The 15,922-nt window shown below is 37.7% G+C and overlaps 1 protein-coding gene across 1 annotated transcript in view; it reads right to left on the bottom strand.

Moving 5' to 3' along the window:
• LOC145694522 (TLC domain-containing protein 2-like) overlaps positions 1-15,922 on the bottom strand; it is a 152,148-nt gene that overhangs the window by 22,769 nt on the left and 113,457 nt on the right. Inside the window, exon 2 of the mRNA XM_081770836.1 lies at positions 11,732-11,814. Within this exon, the coding sequence (XP_081626962.1) occupies positions 11,732-11,814 (83 nt within the window). The remainder of the gene's footprint in view (positions 1-11,731; positions 11,815-15,922) is intronic.

The raw sequence follows: 15,922 nt of genomic DNA, 5'->3' as shown, positions 1-15,922 counted from the left end.
GTAATTATGATCAATAACAAAGGCAAATGTGTTCAAGAACCCTCGAATAAAATTCTTTCAATAGCAGAATTTTATTCGAGGGTTCTTCGAGTATACAACTGAAATTCCGTAAACATAATTTTATTCACATTTCAAGAATAAATGTTGCAACATTACACGGTCTAGTTTAAAAAATTAAAGCGATAAAGCTTAGTACAGTGGTTTGTAGCCTACCTTTTATTTGTTAATATATCACAAAAATTTCCTTGTATCTAGAATAAAAATTACCTTTTCACTTCTACTCTGTGATAAGTTAAAGATTATCCTATAAATTCTGACAGCGGCCACATTGATGGCGTCATGCCTCCTAATCCCGTAAGTGGATTTTATGAAAATTTTCGTGAGCAATACCTCGCAAGTAGTACTTCATATTTCAACAAGTTTCGTTTGTTTTAATTTATGCTTAACTTGACTCCTAATTGTACTGTACTACGCGTATATGTATATATGTACGTACACATTAACGTAAAGACTATATCAAGTTAGCCCCCCCTTGTCTTAATGTTCTGGTTAGAGACCTGTAATAAGGGCAATATCGTCGTTCACCGGCCCATGCAACGTTGTGTTATTGCTCGGCAATACAATCACGATGGTCAGATGCTCATTCCAATTGTACTCGATGATGCTGAGTGGTTAACATTGGTACACGTGTGCGACCTCAGCTGTGACGGCTCATATCTAACAGTGCACGGTGAACGGTGGTCAGACACACTCGTGCTTTGTCCACTGTTAAAAAAAAACTGCTGTTAATTGTGCTCTATCCTACTCTACAGTCCGCAGCAAAAAACCTGCAACACGAGCATGTAAGTGAAACTACCCCTAACAGCGCAGGGAATCAACATAACGTCTAAGTGGCACGAATTACGACAGGAGAAAACTCGGTGCCCTCCCCAGCACATTTATTTTGGAACAAAAGACTTCGTCGTTTCACAATAAACTTACATGCTCATGTTGCAGGTTTTTTTGCTGCGGACTGTACCAACCTCAACAGTCCGACATCTTTAATGAGGTATGACTACCACATGACTTGTCGTTTGGTGCTGATTTCACCGTAGTTTTCCCATCCTTGGAAGACATTAACCACGAAAGCTTACGAATACTTGACCAAGTCGTGCTGTTTCCAAGATGTTTGTTCCCAGCCTCTGACAAATCACAATCTGGCCCTTAACAAACTCTTAATATATCGTCGGCGTTCCCTATTCCATGCACAAGTATCACACTGACTGATGAAGTGAGACATTTGTCACTGTTGGCGAGCGGTTCTGTTGTGTTCTGTGCCTCTTACATCACCCCACCGATTCGTTCAAAAATAACGGATGGTCATAATGTTTTTGCTATTCGAGGGGCAGTCAGAGTTTCCGGAATTTCATTGTAACTTTTATTATCACAATATAGATACACATTCAGTTAATCGCCTTTATAATAGGCTCCCTGAGAACACATATACAGTTGTTCCACTGCTCCTGTCATTGCTGGAAACAACACCGGAAGTCCTGTTTTGATATGTTCCGAAGTTTAGCCGTCACGTTGGTTTGGATGTTTTCTACCGTGGCACAACGGTTACCTTTGAGTCCCTTTTTGATCTTGGGAAAGAGCCACAAATCCTTCCTTACCAGCCTTCCTATTCACCGGATTTAGCACCAGTGAACTTTGGAATATACCAAAACAGAACTTTTAGTGTTGTTTCCAGCAATGGCAGGAGCGGTGGAACAGTGTGTGTGTGTTCTTAAGGAGTCTATTTGGAAGGTGATTGCGTGCATGTGCACCTATATTGTGGTAATAAATAGTTAAAACGAAATTCCGGAACTTTTTGAATGCTCCTCGTATATTAGTCTTTTTTCTCTATCGAGATCAGTGTTGAAACCGGAAATCATAGATTTCTATAACTTCCGGTTTGAACAGAGAGATAAAGGTGAACATGAAAAAATGAAATGAAATCTTTAAGTTTAATGTCCCACTGTTATGCCGGTTAGGCTAAAGGAGACGGTGATAATCAGAAATGAGTGAAATGGTGGAATGAAGAAAGTGGGAGGAAACGGAAGAACCCCGAGAAAACCCACGAGCACGGTGTTTGTCCACCACAAAGTCCACACGGCGCGGGCTGGGATCGAACCAGGGACCCCAAGCACCGGAGGTGAACGCTCTAGCACTGAGCCACCGCGCCCCGCGAAAGGTGAACATGAAACTTATAGTTTGAAGATCTAAAGAGTAAATAGCAAATTCGAACCTAGGCACAAACAAGTTAACTTCAGTAAGTTAAACCTTCGACTTTAACATCACTTTTGAGAAGTCTTTAAAGACAATCATTAAGAGAAGAAGAATTACATGATGCAAATGGAGTGGATTGGTCAAGACTTCATCACATTTTCAATACAATTTTCCTTCGCTCTAGCGTCTTGCTAAACGACAGAGCAGACAATATTACTCTCCATTCATTTTCATTATTTTCTCCTTAAATGTCATCATAAACAACGTTAAATGAAACTGCGTACATTAATTAAAAGTTTCCAAGGCCGTGCTTAAAGCGATATTATACACTCTAGTCTAGCGAGAATTAAATTAAATTTACAACTACAATGTGAAGAGTATGAGGGAAACTTAAACCATGCAATTACATTAAGTGGAAAAATGGTAAATAAAAGGTATCTACATTTTTCTATTATTATTATTATGGGGCTTATTTAGATGAAGGGGGCCAAAAGTACAATATATATATATATATATATATATATATATATATATATATATATATATATATATATATATATATATATATATATATATATATATATATATATATATATATATATATATATATATATATATATATATAATATGGACAGGAAAAATGAACTGAAGTAAAGGAAATATAATTGATTTGTGTCTCATTTAAGAATTGAATAGAAGTTTATGTAGAAATGAGAAATAAAGCGTAGGGTGTAGAGACTACTACTAAAAGCAGGGAATTCGTGTTACTATTCGGTTCAAAATCTCTTGTCGTGAATTCTGTCGAGGAATCTGAAGCTTAAAATATACAAAACAATAATCATGCCTGTTGCTCTGTATGGTTGCGAAACATGGTCGCTTACTCTGAGGGAAGAACATAGACTGAAAGTATTTGAGAACAAGATCCTGAGACGAATATTCGGACCCAAGAGGAACGGGAATGGGGAATGGCGGAAACTTCATAACGAGGAACTACATAAGTTATATGGTTTACCCAACATTGTTAGGGTCGTCAAGTCTAGGAGGCTTAGGTGGGCGGGTCATGTAGCTAGAATGGAAGAAAGTAGAGACGTTTTTGAAGTCTTGACTGGAAGACCAATCGGAAAACGACCATTAGGAAGACCTAGGCGCAGATGGGAGGACAATATTAAGATGGATCTCGCAGAGATTGGAATACAAAGTAGAAACTGGATGCAGTTAGCTAAGGATAGAAGTCAGTGGAGAGCTTTTGTGAACGCGGCATTTAACCTCCGGGTTCCATAGGCCATAGAGTTAGTTAGTTAGGGTGTAGAGGTTATACGTACTTACCGGAAGCGCACAGAAGGGAATATGAATACAATATAGCAGGTAGTTAGCTCTAACCTAACCTAATATTAACAGAAATTAGCGAAATTGTAACATATTTGGGAAAAATGATTGGCTTCAACTAAACATAGGTCATTATTATTATTCATAATATTTATAATAAAAAAAGAAAATAGACCATCAAAATTTGGGCTTCATAGCGGTCTAGTACAGTACTTAGAAAATAAATAAAATCAAGTGAGCAGCGTCTTCGAGATGGCGTTTACCCGGGCGTAATTGAGTTTATGACATTTGGGTGCGGCCGTTTTGGCGCGAGACGTATGGACCCAAAACCTTTTATGCAAACAGGTTTACCTACCTACATATGTTATAGTACATTTCATAAGCTAGAGAACGGATGTTTAGGCACTAAAATATAAAAAATAGGCACCGGAAATTTCTAAAAACTCCACAAACAATTTTGCAACAACTAAAAATAACAAAAATCTTAACACAGCAAAGTTTCTGCACATCATACACAACTCTTCTTTATTAGTTGAAAAGAAATGAGAAGGAACTGCAGCAGACTCTCGATTATCTGGATCACAAGTATCCGGTCTCCGTACTATGGGGACTTAGTTTTCAAAGAATATTTCTTTTTAATAAAATAAGGCATATGAAATAAGGACATGTAATTTGTATTTTTTAAAAAAACGTACGTTTTTCGTTAATGTTCAGTTATTTTAAAGATACGACTTAAAATGTATACAATACTGTACATAAGGCTATTTTCATTTTTGCACTTTCTTTTTTTATAATAAACTATTAAAACGCATGATACAAAAGATAAGAAGTGTTTATTAAGTACTGACCTGTAGTAAGAGGTCAGAAAAAATGAATAAGAGCTCGTTTGGAAATAAAAATGGTGTTTTTAATGCTATGTATGGGTGGTTCAGTAAGTGAGTATTTATTGATTTTTTTTTAATTCGATATGTCCATTAGACTGGATAGTTGAGTCTCTGTTGTATTAATAGAAAAGTATTTCAGATTTCATAAATATAGGCACATATAGGAACTAACTATACACTGAAATAAAAAGAATGGGTCAAATAAAATTTACTGTAGGCACTCTGTGACACTCCAGAATAAACTTCTATCCTTTATAATATATCTAACGTAAAGGAACAATATTGGACGATTTGGTGCTTTATTGATGCACTTCGGAGGACACAAAAACGTAGGACTTCGTGTACGAGGCAATGCTTCGAGAAGACCCGCCCACGAAAAGAAAATAATACATATCCAGGCTGATGAAAGTATTCGCCGCATTGTACAGAATTTTGAAACCGTTGACATTGTAAAATACTTGCTGGGTTTGGCCCATAATTCCGTCATGGAATGATAATGTCATGGTAATTGTACTATAACACAGAATAAATTATTCAATGTGTATGTTACATTTCACGGTTTACTTCTTGTTTCACTGTTGTTTACTTTCCGATTATCTCTGTATTACTGCGTATTACTATGTATTTGCAACAATGTTATGACTAGTTATGAACTTTCGAATATTCAAAATGTCTATTCCTTTACGTTAGAGATGTTATAAAGGTAACTTCACAGAAGTTTATTTTGGGGTGTTACAGGATGCCTACAACACATTTTATTTTAGTCCAATACAGATTAACGCTGAAAAAATTTTTGCATGTCATTGTCTCCGATTTTCCTGAAAGTAGGATATATCTTTCTAGAAACAAAATAATTAGATCCGTATTTTTTCCAAAAATTTACTAGAACTAAACTAAGCATTTATTGCAAGTGAGACTTTCAGTGACAGCTTAATATACTGTAACATAACGAAAATTTAGAGTTTTAAAAGATCACTTAAAAAAAAAATGGGGTCAAATTTCCCTTTTCTGAATTTTTAAAATTTTAAGTTGTGCAGTTACTTTTCATGGCAGAGTTTTTTGTGCTATTAGTGCCTATTTTCAAGACTTAGTGCGTAAACATCTATGTCCTAGTTATGAAATACATTATAACCCACTTAAGTAGATTAACCTATTTAGATATACGGTTTTAAGCTCAAACGTCCTGCTCCGGTCAACTATTAGTCAATTACTAAAACCTGTGACAAACATCTTGGCATTTCTGCTAAACGAATAAAACGCAAGCTCTGACGAGACGTTGCCAAGTGGTAAAGGGGTGTGGCTATGGCTAAGCAGACAAACTACAGCGCGATCAGGTGACAGGGGATAGACGTGGATGTGTGCAAAATAAACATGGCAATACCGCTGGCCTCTCATTTGCTAGCAGCATTTAAAGGGAACTTGGAGCGCCGCCTTCAAATGCCAAGATGTTTGTCACGCCGTTTAGTTCATCCGACACGCACTCAGTGCATACGTAAGCAAAAGTGCATATGTGATATCTGCAGCCAGTGCTGTGTTGTGCGTTATTTTGTGATTTATTTTTACGATATAAACTGTGTAACCTAATTAGAAAGGAAGTGGCAATATCGAAGATAAAATACAAACACATGCCAGCAAATTAGCATTCGATCTTACCACTGTCTTGGTACTTCGTTGGTGCCTCATCCGTGAAATCCGGTCAGATCAAGTTTTTAGAAAGACAAAATACAAATATAGCTCAAATAATTTCGTGTACCGATAATTAGTCTAATGATAATTGTATTTTTATTTATTACAAGGTAAAACATGTCGTAGAACCTAAAGCACTTTCGACTGAAAATTTAAAAGTAATTTGTTGGAATGTTTTTCTATTCAAATTAAGAAATGTAACAAACCATTCGAACAGGAAAATTTATTGAATGCCATAATACAAGGACCTTCTGCACCCCAATACATATATAGCTTACCCAGTTTCATGCCATGTTTATAATAATCCCACATATTCTTCTAGTTTATTCAGATTCTACCTAAAGTAGGCAATAAAAATATTAAACTTATATATATCAAAAAATATTAGTAACTTCAACACCCTAGTCAGAATTGTTTCTGGTCTGCAGATCCATACAACTTTTTTTTTTTTCATTTCTTCCCAGAGCAAAATGTTCAAAATGTCACTTTCAACGAATCATATGCCATCTCTCTGACAGTTTATTTTACTAAAATCAAATTTGATTTTGTAAAAAGTTTCAAATTTTCAAAAAGTAAAGCGTTGGACGTTCTTCCTAAAGTTGAGGCTAAAGTATTTATGGATATTAGTAGGGAAGGGTACGAGTCGAGCTAAAACTCGACTCGACTCGAAACTCGAGTCGAGTCAAAGGTAATTTTCTCGAGTCGAGTCGAGTTCCGAGCCGAGTCACTGTTTTTGACGTCGAGTTTGATAAATGGCTCACTCGTTCAGCTCGTTTTAACTCGTTTTGAAATCATGGCCTGATTAGACTGGAAAACGAAAGCTATGTAAGCAGTAATGTGGAATGTTTTTAGTGCTAGCATCTCGTCTCGTCTTGAGAATGAGACGAAAAGAGATTTTTATACGGAGCTTAATTCGGCTCGGCTCAACTCAGCTATTGGCTCGAGCTGGCTCGCTTTGAGGTGAGTCATCGACTAGAGCCAACTTGTTTGGGATGAGCCATCTGTTCAGTTCACCTCAACTAAATCGAGGGCTCGAGCCGGCTTGGTTACGTGATTGTTGGCTCAGTTCACTTCTCGGTTCGGCTCGATAGTGAGTGAACTGTGGGCCGAGCCACTCGAGCCATTGACAATTCTAAAACCTGGCGGAGCAGTTTTGAACATGTTAGACCAGTGTCCTATAACTTTTAACAATTTTTGGATCGAGCCCGAATACTTCCCCCTTCGGTACTAAAAACCAAAGCCTTGTGCACGATGTCCTTGACTCGTAGACTTCACGACTACAGCAGTCAACTACTTTCAGATTCAAGCCGCCTATCTTTTGTTTATACATGGTATTCATATAATAATAATAATAATAATAATAATAATAATAATAATAATAATAATAATAATAATAATAATAATAATAATAATAATAAGTAGTAGTAGTAGTAGTAGTAGTAGTAGTAGTAGCAGTAGTAGCAGTAGTGTCAGGGATAATATTATATTGTGTATGTAGGGTACTTGAAAAGATTGCTTGAAAAGGGTACTTGAAAGTACACACAGGATTTGGCTCGACACGATCGAAACTCGATCCGAATTCGAGTCGAGTCGAGTTTCGAAGAAAACTCGCTCGTGCCCATCCCTAGTTATTAGGGATTGTGGTCACGTCACTTACAGAAAAAATGAAATCGAATTTAGAACAATATATCGAGTGCACCTCAAACATATGCAAATAAATATGTAGATTTGTCCCTACTACCCTGCCATAAAAACTATATTCCTTCAGTGAATTTTACTGTCATGAAAATTTTCTACGACAAATTCCCGAAATAAAAGTTCTGAATAAAGAAATATCCATTGTTCACCACAACGCGTGGACGCGGTTGAAATCTGGAAATCAAGTGGAACAAGCTGGTACTACTTCAAACTAACAAAAGACTTGCATCTTTGCTTTACGACTTGAAGCGGTTGAAGGCCATTATCTGAATCTATTGTTCAAATTTCTAATACTCTCGTCTACTTTAACTCTATGTATAGTTCTTTTGACTTGTCAATCTAAGAATAGAACATGTTTAGTTGTGTCTCTGCCCACTGACTCCTACACACGACAAAACGGACAAAACTTACATAAGTCCTATTCCATGAGATTTTGGCAACGAATGTGCCATGGTTTATCAACAAAAATAATTCGACGCAAAAGAAATCCTTCGTACATCGACCTTCCTCCTTGGAGCACGTAAAAACACCTTCCCTTCGATTTAATGAAAGGTATTAATGAATGAAAACACCGGTTCATTGCGTGTTTTATCAGAAGATGCGTCTTTGTATTCCAAAACAGCTATAAAATTTTCCAGATGCGCCATCTTTATTAATAGACGGTCACGTTTACGTCCAAAGTGCCAAAATATATACGCGGGCGTTAGAACAACTTTCAGAGTTTACAGATACAGATACGCGCAAAAAAAAGAAAAAAAAAGTACGTAACGTAAGAAATACAGATGCTACAAACTCTGACTTAAGTCTTAAGAGGCCTCGTCACTGCGCAATTAAAATACCGCTAATTTTACAGTAATTGTGATATCTTCAAATAGATAAGAGATAATCGAAAAGTGGAAAAGGCCTCCCTAGACAATATTATTTTGCATGAGATACCGTTATCAAGACTCATTTATCTGCTTCCAATTTCCAGCCATTTAGAATATCGGCATTTATTTTCGCGTTTCTAAATAACTGCATACGGAAAGCTACTAGGTGACTCGTGATAATGGTACTTCATGCAAAATAACATCGTCTAGGGAGGTCTTGGTCCACTTTTCGATTATCTTTTATCTATTTGAAGATATCACATAATTATTGTAAAATTAGCGGTATTTTAATTTCGCAGTGATAGGGACTCGTAAAGAGAGAAATTACATTCATGACAATGTGTTCTGTTTGTATAAATTTGTTTGGTTATAAAGAACGAACAATTCATCATTTACTCTTACAAGGTACTGTACATTCGCGAAGTGTCCCCTCGGGGATTCGTCTAAAATTGATTAAAATGCAAAGTTCACCGCGGCCCAATATGTATTGTACTAATTTTAGCGGCGCATACCGGTAATTTGCATATTTATGGGTCTTCGTATATCCGAAATTCAATCAACAACTAGTACATAGCTCGGTCACAAAATTGCTTTCAGTTTCTTTAGATATAACTGAACATGAATGTGGTCATGTGCAAAACAAATTGGATCAAGCACTGCTTCTCTGACACGGTTCTTCAACTTTCGGTTTTTCAAATTGAAATATGTGCATGTGATACATCAAATTCATATAAAATTTTCTCAAGAATTCATTGGTGTATTGAGTTTTAACGTAGCTTGTACCATTTGCAAGGTATTGCATGTTAAATGCCAGGCAGTTCACGAATGTTGAACCAAATAGAAAGTTGTGCAGGGCCCCGTGTATATATGTAATATTTTACGTGATTTATCGTTGACGAAATATTCCGTTTACATCCGAACTCAGCCCCCATTGCCCTTTATGTTCAAAATGAAACTATTCTCCCCGTGCGAAGAACGGGCGATCTGCTAATTGCAAGCTAAAATATGAGTAGAAACAATTGAAGAGATTTTGATGAAGGTGGAATGGCGAAAGCGAGAGGAAACGAGAGAATCCCGAGAACATTAACGAATATGGTGTTTGTTAACCACAAAGTCCATTTTGTGGAAACGAACTAAGGACCTCACCCACCAGAGTATGCGCTTTACCACTGAACCATCGCCCTCCCCCATGCACATTCTTTCGGGAGATATTTTATTCCACTAGATTTATGCAAGACATTTCCAGGTTTTGAAGGAAACGATGAGTATTAACAAATCAATTGCCGTAACATCTAATTACCATGAAAAAAAATCGTAAACTTTTCCGAAGTCTCTACAAAACAGTCTATTCATATCATTCAGCTCTTATAATACAAATTCAGGATGCTTTGCGGATTCTTCAGATGTGAGGAATAACAATCACAGAAAACTGACTGCCTCGCCGGAAACTCAGTGGTAGACCATACACCCGGAAAAGTAATAGGCCTAAATACCACAGCTTGTTTCCCTGTCAGTTTGAGCTTTCCTTTTTCTGTGTTTCAGCGAAGTTTTAATATCGCAAACTTTCCAAATACATTCTATGGATATAAGTATTACAGACCGGTATATCACACTACTAATATTTAGTGATATCAAAATATTAAGCATAATAATTGGAGGTAGGAATTTTAGGTGCAAAATTTTGGTTAAAATGGTGCAAATTTCAAATTAAATATTCACGTAAACAGTACCAAAACTAATTACATCATTTATATGGACTTAAATTCACTAATGATGTAAAAATGTCTGTCTAAAACAAATCGCAATGTTATTAAAGTCACGGTTAAAACAGACAACATTTAATACAATGTTTTTGTCAGTTAGGCTGCATCTCTGGTCACTAAGTAAAGTTCATGACTATATAGTTAGCGTACGGGCTTTCGGTGCAAGAGACTCGGATTTGGTTCCCAGTGGGAGCTGATGTGGTTAGAGTGCTTCTATTTCAAGTGTGTCCTCGGAAAATTGTGAAACATATTTCGACCCCACCCCTGCGTCCCATTTACGGAGGAATCCCTCCCTTTGCTTAGGGGAAAGAAGTGAATGACCTCGGTTGTGTTGCCAATTTGTCATTTACTCGTTTGGTCTCAACGAGTGAAGATCATAGACTACTTAGAATGCTTACCAAGACAGTGTATAGCGAAGTCCGTGAAATAAGTCTTTGTGGCGACGCTTCCGCATCCAACAATTGAAAGATCTCGGCCAAAGCAACTTCTCCCTCTTCTTTCGAGGGAGGTACGGGAAAATACACATCGGCAGCAGCGCCAACAGGGGCATATTTGAAACAGAAAGGTTCTAGAACCCCATATTACGCTGTAAGTCCACGTCTCATATGGTCATAGTGCTAAACGGGCGCTAAAGTCAAAATCACCCAATCAATCAACTCATCCGGTCGCTAAGTAAATAATTGGGGATGGCCGGAACCTACCAGCTGTTCAGGGCATCAATGGAACTGTGTACTGTTTGTAGTTGAGCCGAGTTAAAAAAAAAAAAAAAACTCCAAACTCTGGAGCCAGCACTTCTGAATCGCAAAGGGTCTGTTATAGGACAACGCTAAGCCCCACGTGACTAGGATGACCAGGAACGGCACTCTACGCTTTGGATGGGAAACACTATTGCATCCGCCATACTCCCTGGACATTGCACAGCCCGATTATCATCTGTTTCATTCCGTGGATCATCATCTTAGAGAACGGAGGTTCATATCCCTACTAGAGGTGCAAAATGCACTTGATACCTTCTTCGCTTCATGACCCACCAAGTTCTACTGCGATGGAATCCATGGCCTTCCAGAACGTTAGCAGAAGGTCGTCGAGGCTAATAGGGACATTTTTTTAATCTTGCAGGTACGTGTTAGGTGACATATCGATGTTCGAAGGTGGTAGGTGAAAAAGCGACAGAACTTTGTTGGTTACCTTTATATAATGAATAAACTAATCTAATCTCCAATTATGTTTAGTTGAACATTATAATTCCGAGCCTCACCTATTGAGAAAGCCACAGCGACGTGCCCTGATATTGTATATTTTGATATAAGGTCTTCTCGTAGTAATGGTGTCTGCCAAAAGCTGAAAAGAAAAAGAAAGAAAAACATATCAAAAACTGAACAAAACATACATTATAAGGGGATCGAAAATTGTTAACTCTATCAGGACGAGTGATGGTAGTATAGTTTATTGATATATTCTATACTTAAAAAATAGGAGAGTCGTCTCAATAGTTTTGCATGCGTACGAATCAATTAACATGTCTGAAAATTAGTGTTAACTTTAATTGTTCTCCACCTATTCTCTGCTTAAGGTGGATCACTAGGTGTTCTCGGTGCTATGCTAAACGCTGCTTGAATAGTGCAGCGTTGTCAGATAGTGTCGAGTGTTACTGATACCAGATAATAAAGGAAGTAATAATGGAATTCTGCTTGGATAATTACTGGAGAAATTAGTTTTCGACCTTTTCCGCAATTTACAGCTAAGTTTCGCTTCTCAAACTGCAACGCTAGAATCCAGGATTTTTTTATTTATTATAACTACCACAGTAAACATTCAAATTTGGCAACAACGCATTATGGTGCTCTCCACAAGTTTCTTCTCAAAATCTATTTCCTTAAATGTAATTTAATATTTAAATAAAATGTGAAACATAACACGAAAATCGTTCGAAAAATATATCTATTTCGTAATAAGATTGTTACTTTAAATTACTTTACACATACAAATAAACATTTCATAAAACTGAACACTTCTAGTAAGATCTAGAAGTGCCATGAAAAAAAAATCGTAAACTTTTCCGAAGTCTCTACAAAACAGTCAATTCATATCATTGAGCTCTTATAATACAAATTCAGAATGCTTTGCGTATCCCTTTCACCACCCTATTCTCAAAGTTCTATGTGTGGAACCCGGGGACTTATTCTGTAACGGTTTGTATTAACGCAATGTATAATTTGCGTTTCAGTTTGCGATAATCGGAATAGAAGTTTATATATAGGGTGTTTCAAAACAACACCGACAACGTTTCGGAGGTGATTCCTGACACCAAGATAGAACAAAAAGTATAGATCAACCTGAGTGCACAAATGCTTCCTTTCAGAGTTACAGACTACCGAACAGATGAAAAAAAATGAACTTTAAACGTCCCTAGCTCCAAATCTATGAAACCTACCATAGTCGGGTCAATACTTTATTTAGGAATTAGTAGTTTATGTGCCCTATCCGAATATCCATGTTTCAGAATCCTGCGGTACCTCCGTAACAATTTTTATAGAGGTAGCTGGTGGAAACTTATGCCCGTAGCCAAACTGCCTCTATAAAAAATATTGCGTGAGTACCTTAGGATTTCGAAACATGTATTTTTGAAGTCTTGACCCGACTACGGTAGGTCCCATAGTTTTGGATCTATGGACCTTTAAAGTTCATATATATATCAGGGGCGGATCCAGGGGGCGATCGCCCCCCAGAAGAGGAAACTTTCTTATTTTATATATATAAATACAGCCCATCCCAAAGTTTGGAGCCCTTAAAAGTAGCAGTATGACAACCCACCGCCCCCCCCCCCCCCAGAAGTCGGTCCTGGATCCGCCCCTGATATATACTTTTTGCCTTATCTTGGTGTGAGGAATCACCTAACAAACGTTGTCAGTGTTGTTTTGAAACACCCTATATATATAAACTGTATATACTACTTTAATCTCCACTGGTGTTACCCACCAGACGAGACAAGACAACAAATAAGATCTCCTAATCCCGTTTCGTAAATGTTTGTAGAAGTCGTTTCGTCTTGTAAATTTTGATTTTTCTTCCAATTTCACCTAGAAATTATCAAAAGCCTTAAGGATAATGAAAGCTTCGCAAAATGAAAATAAAATGAAATCTTTCAGTTTAACGTCCGACAGTTTATGCCCTTTAGGCTAAGGAAGACGATGATTAAAGCAAGTGAATAAGCATAGAAGAATTGATGGAATGAGAAAGGAGGAGGAAACGGGAGTAGGCAGAGAAAACTGACGGACACGATTATGTCTACCACTAACTTAACTTGCCCGGGGATCGAACTATGAACCCTATACATCAGAGGGAAGCGGTCCACTACTGAGACACCGTGGCATGAGAGGTTCACAGCACATCGTCGGGGCCGCGGTGGCTCGGTGATAGAGCGTTCACCTCTGGTGCTTAGAGTTCGGGTTCGATCCCAGCCCCCAAGTGAACTTTGTGGTGGACAAACACCGTGTGCGTGAGTTTTCTCGGGGTTCTCCCGTTTCCTCCCACTTTCTTCATTCCACCATTTCATTCATTTCTCATCATCACCGTCTCCTTTAGCCTAACCGGCATTATCGTCGGACGTAAAACTCAAAAATTTCATTTCATTTTAAAGCATATCATCGTATGAGAACCAGAGAACGTAGCTCCATTTTCGTAGGTTTAGAGAAGAGAAGAAAAAAATTTTTTTTCAAACAAATGTTGTTTAAATAAGTCAAATGACACCAAGGGGGGCTTTCAGAATAATGTTCATAATCCAATCAAACAGAAATCCTATTCTTGGAGTTACGTTTCTCTCGTTCTCATACGACGATATGTATTATTGGAAAAATGAAATGAAATCTTTAATTTTACGTCCCACGGTTATGCCGATTAGGCTAAAGGAGACGGTGATGATGAGAAATGAATGAAATGGTGGAATGAAGAAAGTGGGAGGAAAAGGGAGAACCTCGAGAAAACCCACGAGCACGGTGTTTGTCCACCACGAAGTTCACACGACGAGAGCTGGGATCGAACCAGGGACCCCAAGCACCGGAGGTGAACGCTCTACTACTGAGCCACCGCGCCCCCTATGTATTATTGGAGTAGGCCTATACCTGTGATGAGTTGACCATCTACGAACGTTGATAAATGCTGTTCACTATGTTCGTACAATCACTTCATCAATTTATAGTTTTTTATACTATGAATCATGTAACAGTAAAAGTGTCAGAAATCTAAGACTTGTGTGAACTAGTTTGGTGGGCACCAGTGTCTCCAATTTAGGGATGGGCAAAACCGGTTTTTATAAAAACCGAAAACCGGTTTCTGTAAAAACCGAAACCCGAAAAACCGACATTTCGGTTTTCTCCAAAACCGGTTCTGTTTTCACCGAAACTGGTTTCGGTGAAAACTTTTCGAAAACACATAAAACTATTTCTGTGGAAATGGATTCGGTTCCCGAAGAACAACGAAACACCATTCTGGTCAGAAATAGAACAAATTTTGAAAAAAAAACGGAATCGGTTTCGAAGAAAACCGAAACCGGATCAGGTGAAAAACCGAACGATTTTTTGAAAATTTTCAAAAAAACGGTTTCGGTTTTTCTAAAAACCGGTTTTTGTGCCCACCACTACTCCAATTTATTTAAATGCCCCCCGGGGGAAATCTAAAATTATAACGCTATAATATTGTAATATATAAAATAAAAACAAGGAAAAGATTGGAAGAGTCCCCGTCCCTAAAAGAATCCATAATTCTGGCTTAAAATAGTTACAGAAGAGACGGTTTATTCAAAACATCAGCTCCTTTATCCGCCAACACAGAAAAAAAAATGCATTTTTAATGATGCAAGAGCGTATTTTAGTAGAGCGTGGCCTGTATGCCATTCTTTTTCAATTTCAAGTAGTTGCAATGAAAAATGGGATAAAAGCTTAACACAAGGGCTAATCCATATGAAGTGGTCCAAAAATGGTGAAAGTGTTTGCTCGACCATCTCCGAAAATTATAAAAAGTGTAGTGTGATGAACCTTGCGTATGAGAAGGTCAATAACACAAGTCAAGTTTTCGAAGGTACAATTGTTCCTGAATGGCGGCCATCTTTGTTGTCGGCGGCGTGTCATTTTCTGTAGTTGCAAGCGTTTACGAAAACCACATTTGCTCAGGACTTACTAATCAGAGGAATATGAAACAAAAACTAACGTGTACAGGAGAGACCAAGGTACACGGAGAATATATAATCGCGCGCTCAAGTGGAAATTCAGGGTTGCAAACTAATACATGAAATCACCAAAAAAAGTACAGAAAAGTGCACGTTTCAGGGGGCTGTATTTTGGAATGGAATAAAGGTAGTGGTTCAGAATTTATGGTGTGAATACTAGGGCATGTACATATTCTTCAGAAACATTCACAGCTATGATACGACTGTTGCCACAGAGTTATGGGG

The sequence above is a fragment of the Thermobia domestica genome, chromosome 9, assembly GCF_964235325.1.
Source record: "Thermobia domestica chromosome 9, izTheDome1.hap1.1, whole genome shotgun sequence".
Taxonomy (NCBI): Eukaryota; Metazoa; Arthropoda; class Insecta; order Zygentoma; family Lepismatidae; genus Thermobia; species Thermobia domestica.
Note: the sequence above shows the minus strand (reverse complement) of the source record. Positions and strands in the feature narration are given on the sequence as shown.